Genomic DNA, 9,722 nt, shown 5'->3' on the forward strand with positions numbered 1-9,722 from the left:
TATGTGCACCCATGAAATCTCCAGGATTATTTTGGGTGAGAGGGAACCAAAAACCAGAATGAGAATGCATTCACAGGTGGACATTCATAAGGAAGGACTAGAAGAGGAAAGAACTGATATTTAAAAGATAAAAGTCTAGTCTACCAAACCAACTGAAAGACTGCAATATAAAAAAGTTAAATCGAAAACTCAAATATAATTCCAGACCTTCCTATAATGATAGTTTGGAAGAATAGATTATTTCAGCTACTTAACAAAACCGGTTTTTCTGTATATATTTTTTATGCTGGCTAGATAATACAGTCTGTCAGGGTGATCATTGCAAATCTGAGATAAGACTGGTTGTGGAAACCCAGGAGTTAGGGCAGGAAGTTAGTGTCTGAGAAGTACCTGCTGATGAACCTCTAGGTGTGATGAAACCAGTGCGATTCTTTTTCAGTCAGGTATTTGCCTATTTTAATTTGACAAATTCCCCTTCAAACTGTAGGGTCATTGTCTTTGTAACTGCAGGGGAAGCCATTGTCTAGGAGCACCTTCTTTTCATATTGGGACCAATGTGGTAATCTGATTTTCTTTTCTGGAGCTTGATACACAGAAGCTCTGATTTTCTTGTTTTCATGAGTGTAAGACGTGTTGATAAGCAAATCAAAAGTTATTGAGCAACCATATCCCATCTGTTAGACAGTTTTCTCCTTAGGCCTTCTGTACAGAAAGTTTTCCTAAAAGTCCATACCAATCTAATGTTTTCTGTGTGTGCTTGCAAGCAAAAGTAATGTGGAGTTTCAGTTTCATAAAATACAAACACTTTGAATAAGTTCAGATTCCACTGCACCCACTTAGTATAATGTTGTGAAAATACAAGCAACTAAGCATAAAAATAAGTACATGTCTGTTCAGGGATTTAATCAAGATGTATCTATTTTGGTAACCCATTCCAGGAAATGAATCCAGCCTTGGCCCCCTCTGCCCACACTGGGTGAAGGGCTCCAGGCGCCTCTGATAATGCTGCATCAAAGATTTTCCACATGGGCTGTCTGCTAACTCAAAGAATAAACTTTACCAGTCTGTGCATGTAACGAATGTTCTGACATCCCCTTGCCCTTTCTGTGCTCTCTCATTCCTCTTGTTAGAAAATGAACGCCAGATTTTGAACAGTTGGAGAGCTGAAACTGAATCTGAAGTTTACAAATGGCTCTAGGTTGGGATTTCCAAAGGAACAATGTGGTGGTAAAATTACTTGGAGTATTCTCTGGCAACATGAAGTTATTAGGCAGCCAGCTTCCATTAAATATCAGGAGATTTTACCTTTGCATGCATGGTTCTGCTGCTTTATCCTTTCTTTATCAGGACAAACTAAATTTTAGTTTAAGAGAGATGGTGCATTCAGTGTCTGGAGCAATAGGCTGGGTTTTGAGAACAGGTTTCCAAACCCTGACCCACCATATCCTTCTTATAAGAGCTTGTGTAGGACAATCAAAATTCTTTGATTCAAAATGTATTGATTTCCCACTTAAAGAGATGATAGTAAGTCTTTATTTCGCAAGAGGTATTGGGAGGATTAGAGATTAAACTGTTCCTACAGGGTAATGAGGGGACTGTATGCAGCTGAGGTGTGTTTGAGAACTCACAGTCTTTGGGCTCAGTGGGACTCAGATCTGCTGCTCATGTTTTGGGTCGATATTTAATTGTCTTAAGTGGAGGTAAAACATATAAATAAAATTTCCTTCATGCTGGGAATTAAGAAGCAATATTATACTGAGTAGGATGGAATTACTCTAGAAACTGAGAACAGATTATTGGTGTGATACACGGGTTGTTGTTAGATCCTTTCTGATTTGATGTAGCATAAACAATTTATAATAGAATATGGGGTTTAAACTGTGTACTTATCAGTGTTTTATTTGTGTACTTTTTTCATAAAGATTGATGCAGAGGATTTAATCCTTACTTATCAGATTGATCAGAGAGGTTATAGAGCCTCCGTGTTTGAAGATACTCAAACTCATCTTAGAGCAGTATGATCTAAGTTGGCCCCTCTGGTCAGGGGATTGCACCAGTGACCACCAGAACCCTCTTCTGGCATAGATTACTCTGTGATCCTATGCCTTGGTTGTGGTAACATTGTGAGATCACCATTTGTCTCTTTGCTACTTAAGATGGCATATCCTGCAAACAAAGGTTTTCTCTAGCACTATGGCAGTATGAAGTTGAGAGAGCGCTCCTTGCTATAGCCTAAAAAAAAAATTGGAGGCCGCCACTGGCTGAACTTAAACTAATTTAAATGAACCTTCCAAGAAAACTTTCCTTTACAGATGTTTTTATGAGTTTCTGTAGTTTGGTGAATGAATGATGTGACCTTTCCTCTTACGTCTGCTGCTTGGTTTATTCTGTGACAATATGCTACAAAACAATGGGCATTAAGCGACGATTGGTACGTTCCTCAGGTACATAATCTGGGATGTAGAATAAAGGTTAATCATGTGTTTGTTTTTTTTTTTTTCAAATTTCTATATAGCCAATTGCTGTTGACACTTACACGTGTCTGTGTAGTGCCATACTTGGTAAAAGTATGTCTTTAAATGGAAGATGAGAGGTATTGTTTTCATTTGTTAATGCGTCTGTCACACAAAAGTTGTTTCCTCTTGTTGGAATTTATTTTCTTCTAATTTAGTTCAGCTCTAAAAATGTGCATCCTAGGGCCAACAGAAGACTTAACAGGGACTAAGCATTGTTTTTGATGAACAGTCTATGAGCTTTTTTTGAAATTGAGGACTTTGAGTTTTATTGTAATTTCTTAATGAAATGTCTGGATGGCTTTAGTAAAATTTAAAACTCATCTTGTTACCAGGAGTTACTGTTTGAAGAAGGATGGATTTTCTCATGAACAAAGTTCTCTACGTTTTACTTAAATTTGCAATATACATGAAAATTGCCTAATTCATAGAAGTACTTAATTTCCCCCTTATGGCAACAGAAGGGACTGACATGCAGTTGTTTAACACCTCTGAAATACAGGATAGTCTTGCATTTCTTGCATTCCACATGAGACTTTCAGGTGTGCAACGAATAAAATGTCAGGCTTGTCACTTAGTGTATTGTGTGTGCCATCTGCTTGTGAATTAATGACGTGATATTTTAATGATTAGCAGTGTGAAGAGCTAATGTATGTGTTATCTCTGTATACTGCTGCAGGTCTGGATTGCTCTGGCTTGTTTCTTCAGCAGATAGGAAAATGAATAAGGTAAAAGGAACCACCAGTCTCATCATTATGCAAAATATTTCAGTGCTCTATTTAACAACACCTATAATTTAAGCCCAGATTTAACATCAAAGGCATTGGGGATAGAATTAAGATTTATATTCATTATAATTCTGCCAAGGCTTCAGTGAATCTGATTGCTAGAATTCCTCTTTTGCATTAACAGTCTTAAATCTGCCGAACAGCTCTCTTACATGCCTGGGTATGAGTGAGCTGCACTTGCCTCACATAATCATCTCGCAATTCATAGAAATGCCAGCACTGAATGTTACATAAAAGTTCCAGCAGGCTTTGTTTCTGCTCTTCTTCAAAACAGCTGCCAAATTATGTTATAATTATCACCCAGTTTCAGCGGGGAGGATTAAAATGACAGTCTACTTCTGAGCTGGAACCAAGTCATGGTAGATGGGAGAGGTCTCAACTAAATGTTGGTGGGGAAATTTCCAACCCACTCATCCAGAAATGCATAGCATCTACTCAGTCTACTGAGCTCTGCATTTAACCATGAATAATATTTACTTTGTCCATTAATGAAAACAATGCTATAACTAGCTCTAAACCATGTAAGACACTTATCAAAGGAAAGGAAAGACTAGCTCTTTGTGATTTTCATACCTAAGTAAATTGCTAATACAATGGGTTATATAGATGATTATTCATTATAATAAATGAAATAATTGAGTAATGGCTGTTATTTAGCTGCATAAGACAGATAGTATTTGTACTCTGCTTCACTTTAAGATAATCAAACAGCAAGGCTGGCTGTTTTTTTCATCTGTAGTGATCACAGAAATTCACAAATGTGACGAAGTATTATTGTTTAGTAGGTATTAAGAGGTAACAAGCAACATGCTCATGATTAACAGAAAAACCTCCAGGCCTGGCCCATGTCATCAAGGCACTGTGACTTGTGACAGTGTCAGATATGGGATTAGAACCTTCTCCTCTGTCTCACAGCTGCCTTAGGTTTCATGAAAGATAAATCTTGAGGGAGAGTTACATTTTAGGCCATAAACACTTTCTGACGATGTATGCTGTAGCCTAGTACTTCATTTTGTAAAATTACCCACAAATTTATTCCATGCTTTGAGCTATGTGTCAGCTCCTCTTAAATTTTTTCTCAGTCTCAGGTCTGGAACTGAATATAAATTATTTTGAGCTATCTTGTTAGCATTGCTTTTCCTAAAGGATCAGAGAATTAAGTAGAAATAAAACTCAACAAAATCAGAACAATTAAGCCTTAAAAGATGTCATATTGTTTAAGAACATCAAAACTGTGTCTGGCAAGTCAGCATGGTAAAGTACAGAGATGGAAAACCTAAACAAAACCAAAATAAATTAAAAAAAAAAAAAAAAAGCTCTTCCCCATTTTTTTAAATGTTTTTTTGTCCCGTCTTCCAGCCACAATTTCAACACTAGGAGTTGAAAATGACAAAGTGCCTTCTTTACAATGGAAATGTAACAATGCCATGTCACCAAAACATCTGTACGTTGCAAGATTTCTCAGCAATCCTGTGTGTGAACTTGGTGTATGGGGAATTGCTAATGCCTGAAACAATATAAAAATGTACAAACACATGCTGAGTGCGAAGTGCTTGTTGGACGAGGTAATTGGAAGAGTCAGTCCAAGGCTGCCTTTGGTCTAATGCTGTTTATGCCTTCACCAGAGATTGGAATTCTGTCAAGAAAGAAAATGAGAAAGGCAGGGAATAAAACTAGATGAAAGTGCTTATTAACACCCTTAAAAAAGGTAGATAAAATTGTCCTAAACTCCTAGCCGTGGAGGCTCCCAAAGTTATTATAACACTGCACAAGCTACTGCTAAACTGAGATTCTGGGGGCGTGACAGATTTTTCACTCCTTAAAAAGAATATGTGCAGAGAGGAGTGCGTCTGTAAATTCGTGTTTGTAGGAAATCCTGAGTTAAAAGTAAACTATCTTTAACCCATTTACAAAGTCTGATAATAGTTAAGGCAGCAGAGAATGAATTAATTAGGTCAAGCCTGTAGCTTTCAATGTGAGGGTGTTTTTTTTTGATTTTATTACTCCAAAGAAAAAATATTAATAGTGACATAATTTCAGAATGGGAAATTTGATGGTTAATAGCTAAGCGTAATATAATGCTCTATTTGGGGCTCATAAACAGAAGCTGCAAAAGCTGCTGCTAAAGCAAATTCCTCCAACAGTGTCTCCCTCTCCTCCCAAACTCTGGCTAAGATTAGCACGTGTCTGTTGGAGTTATTGCCACCTGTCCTAGTTCAGCTAAGACAGCCCCATTTTCAGTGACTTCATCTCTAATACATGATGTCTAATGCCCTATTTTCCTCTACTGCAATTTCTAAAAGAAATGTCCTTGCTGGTTCACATCATCTCTGTGAGGTTTCGTGAGGAATTTGATTTAGTTTCTCACGGAAGGACTGCCCAGTGAAATTTGCAAATATCAGATAGTTCTCCAGCAGAAAATTATGTGCTGCCTTGTAGCAGTTCTGGATTTAAAAAAAATACCAGTTTTACTTTACTTTACTAAATTATCCACTCAGTAATACTGGCCAGCCTTGGAAAGTGGTAGATAAATAAGTTTATGTAGTTGGAAGTTGTTTAAAAGTGAAAGTGGCATATGACCAGAAGTGCAAAGCATCCACTGCTGAAATGAAAATGCAGAGAATGAACAGATGTTCAGAATGTTTTAAAAATCCATCACACTGAGCCTGTGGATCAGATGCACTGTAGAAATTAACCCCAAAACTGTTGTTATGGGTTGAAAGAACAGGTTCTACATTGGGCTTAAATGTGCTTTTGCTGCAATAGAGACCAAATAGAAATAAGGCTATGAAAACGAAGGATTATTTGCTAGTATAAAAATTGTATCAGAAAGTAGCAGGCCAAATTGCTGCAATGCATTCTTCATTCAACCATTTAAATGCAGCTAAATGCATGCATTTTAAAACATAAATTCGATGAAATTGCCAAAAGTCTGACCTTCTACTCCAATTTTGCCATCGCCATCAGTATCGCCTGCAGCCAGAAAAGCCTTGGTCTCTGCAGAAGTGAGGACTCTGGCACTTGAAGAGAAATTCTTCAGAAACAGCCTGGAATTGAACAGGGTAGAGTGCTGTGCTTGAGTTTTGTTCTCTGAAATGACCTTGGCATGTTGGTATTTCTGATTTTCTAACTTAAATCCATGCCAAAAAAAAAAAAAAAAGTAATGTAATGCTTGCTCTTAATTTCTGATGAAGTCCACCCAGATTCAAGGAAAGGCAAAGTACTGCATTTTGTTTTAAAAATAACAGCAAGATTCTTCTAGGACACCAAGAATGTTCAAAGGTTTACGCTGTTCAAAGAAATACATCAGCTGAGCAGTACTTACTGAAGCTCTTCTTCCTCGATGAAACCGCTCTTGTCCTGATCAAGGATTCCAAAAACCTTCTTTATCTGATCAGGGGTTTTGCTGGATAAACCAACCGTGGAGAAGAAAGACTTGTAATTGAAGGAATCCGCAGCTGGAAGAAACAAAACCCTCTTAAACGTTTTCCCTTGAAGTTGCTCCTACTGGATATATTCCTTGGGAATATGTATGTCTTTTCTTAAAAATCAGCCTGCCCCTGTTCCTCTTGTTCCTCAGTGTAGCAAGGAAGATGATATAGTGGATAGTTTCCCTTTTTAATCACTCTGTGCCTGTGGTCATATATCCTTTCAGCTAGTTTGACATTTTCTGCTACAATGCACATCCTGCTAAATCAAGATCTTTGCAATCTGTGTCATGCAATTAATAATAAATATTTAGAGGGTGCTACTGTGGCTTACAGACCAACTCCTAACATTGCATGTTCGCTTTTACTTCAGTGAAGAATTTGATAGAAAGTTAAGTAAGCTGCAGTCTCGAACTAGCTCACTGAGCATTTGGAAATTAGGCTTGATCCTGCCAGGGAAAAACTCTAAGAGAACTGAGACTAGTCATTGATTCACAAATGGTGGTTGGATTCTGCAAGCTGTGGCGCTTTTTTTTTTTTTTTTTTTTTTGACATTCTGAAGGACAAGGATAGCCAGTTACATCTTCAACAGGTTTAGAAATTGAGAGGCAGTTTGGTACTAACTGAAACTGTGGCCCTTTAATTACTTCTTTGTGTTTCAGGGAATGTTACCCACCAAATATCCACTTGTAAGACTTTCTGAATTCAAGGGGCTATACAGTAATGTAGCCACAATGAGATGTCACAGGGAAGGAATCTAAGGGGAAAATGATAGGCATGCCATCTTAAGACATAAAAATGATACGCATCTTCTGGCTGCAGAGAGACCATTCCTTACCCTGGCAGCTGGAGAGAGCAGATTCAATATCTTTAGCAGAAAGGATGTCAGTGATGGCCATTGTTGAACTGTAAAATAAATTAAAAGTGAGCTACTTAGTCATTAAAATGACTTCTCTACGTCTTTCATGGCTCTATTTGAAGTTGCTGCTGTGACAGTATGTGATAGGGGAGACATTATTCATCTAATTGTAAGGGGAGTGTTCTGTAACAGATGTCTGCAGCAGGTGCTTCCACTTAAAGCTGGGTAATGAGGGAGGAATTCTGCATGCAGGAGTGGGGGGCTTCAGGAAGATCTGATGCCTCTGTTGCACTGGGAGAGCAAATCAAAGGTGGCTAGCACCACAAAAGTTCATGAATTCTTTGTGGGTTTTCCTGGAGCTGGATTATTACTCAATTAAATTCAGCATTTATTTACAGCATACATAAAAGATAGGGCCAAGTATGTCCTAGAACTACATCTGGAATAAATTTAATTGGAATTAAAAACATAAATAAATCTGGTATTATTGTCTATAAATGCAGTAATCTTTACAAGAATAAAAATAATAGTGTAGAATGAACAATAATAATCCCACTCTTTTCAAGGAAATCTAAAATCAGAGGGTAATCTCTTCTGTTTAGCTACACACAATAAATGTAGTGACGCTCTAAATTTGGTCAGCTGGGCTGCTGCGTCGTTAAAAGACTACATTTCATGGTAGCTTTTAAAAAAGGGTCTTAATTATGTTTTGTTGTTTGTTTGTTTGTTTTGTTTTGGTGTAGATGGTAATAAACCAGATTTTTATTCACGTTTTGGCATTTCAGTATATTGAACAGACTTACTGAGACTTAAATCTTATTCCTAATAGAATGGTGGAGGCATTTTCTTCTGATAGAGCAGCATTTGACAAAAGATACTCTTTGTCTCAGTCAACCACCAACAGCTGCAATAGTCTGTTTGCCAAAGTAGTAGAAAATGCTACAAGGCCTGAATTTCTCAGTTATTGTAGTGTGAATACAGCATCAATGCATCTGCAGTTTCGTAGCGCACTCCAGTGCAACTTAAAACTTGCAACGTTACTGTGAGGTAGCTTCATGTTAATTAAGGAAGAGGGACTGAGGCATCGAAAAGTTATTTTTGAAAACCACAAGAGAACAGAAAATTCTTCTCCTGAATTCCTAACCGATCTTCAGCAGCATCATCCATCCTGTCTAAGTTTGGAAAGCAGCATTGGTTAGGAGGAAATCAATGCTGGTAAACATTTATAGTCTGTACATTGATTTGAGATCTACACATTGGTTGAAACTTTGCTCAGAATATGAAAGAGATACCTCCGTACCTGTTTGATTGCAGCAGAAGAAATTGTCAGTCTTTGCAGTTTCTTTCTGAATGTCTCAGAAGATCTAAGGAGACAATGGGACAAATCCGTGTTGATGGCAAGGAGCATTTCTCCAGCTAAGGCAGATAAGTTACTTCTGTTTTGCTAGCAATTATTTGGTCCCAGTGGCTTCTTGTGCAGAGTATTTCCCTCTCTCAGTTTTAGGCAAGGTAATTTGGAGCTCTGCCATTCACCTAATTCTCACTGCTGACAGGATCAAAAACAGGGAAGAGTTGAAGGAAAAACTAAAAATTGCAGCGTGGTCTCAGGTTTTGTGAAGGGCACCGGTCTGTCTTTTTGCGTCCTGCAATCTGGATGCTGATTCTGTTCTATGGGACCTTGTAAAGTATGGCACACTGAAAGCTGATATAAGAATATATATTTTAATTGCATAGGTGCTTTCCATTTAGGGAGCATTTTGCTTTTGTGTTTCTGAAAGCAGAGGATCTAATCAGCTTACCTTTGTGGTCGTCTTGATGGGATAAGGAAGCCGTCTGGTTGGGAGGAAAGTACTTGCTGTGTGGCTCTCCCAGAGCTGAGCTTGCATATATATACTTTAAGTTGTATACCATATACAGATTTTAGATTTCAGCGTCACGAAGGGGGAATGGTGTCAAATGAACTTGCCTAACTAATCATCTTGCACTATTTTTATCTCAAGAGAATACATACGATATTTGCAAATGAAACAAGATAAGCAGCTATATACACGAAACGGACTGAGTCTCATTAAATTTCTTCTGATTTAAGCAGAAAATACCAACTTCTCCTCATGATGTAGGGCAGAGAGAAAAA

The 9,722-nt window shown here is 37.8% G+C and overlaps 1 protein-coding gene and 1 long non-coding RNA gene across 3 annotated transcripts in view; one reads left to right on the top strand and one right to left on the bottom strand.

The window, feature by feature from the left end:
• Positions 1–4,797, top strand: part of LOC121078388 — a 25,791-nt gene extending 20,994 nt beyond the window's left edge. The window contains exons 3-4 of one of the 2 annotated variants that reach the window (XR_005824545.1): positions 3,193–3,241; positions 4,661–4,797. This is a non-coding gene — a long non-coding RNA (uncharacterized LOC121078388). The other variant, XR_005824546.1, reaches the window with a different exon arrangement.
• LOC121078383 (parvalbumin, thymic) lies at positions 4,792–8,968 on the bottom strand. Its single transcript, XM_040574536.1, has 5 exons — positions 8,889–8,968; positions 7,568–7,635; positions 6,627–6,759; positions 6,239–6,348; positions 4,792–4,937 (listed from the first exon to the last, which is right to left on the bottom strand). Exons 2-5 carry the CDS (start codon positions 7,626–7,628, stop codon positions 4,912–4,914), a joined length of 330 nt encoding a protein of 109 aa, XP_040430470.1. The 5' UTR covers positions 7,629–7,635; positions 8,889–8,968; the 3' UTR covers positions 4,792–4,911.
• Positions 8,969–9,722: the final 754 nt, after the last annotated feature.

Source organism: Cygnus olor, chromosome 15 (assembly GCF_009769625.2).
Source record: "Cygnus olor isolate bCygOlo1 chromosome 15, bCygOlo1.pri.v2, whole genome shotgun sequence".
NCBI lineage: Eukaryota > Metazoa > Chordata > Aves > Anseriformes > Anatidae > Cygnus > Cygnus olor.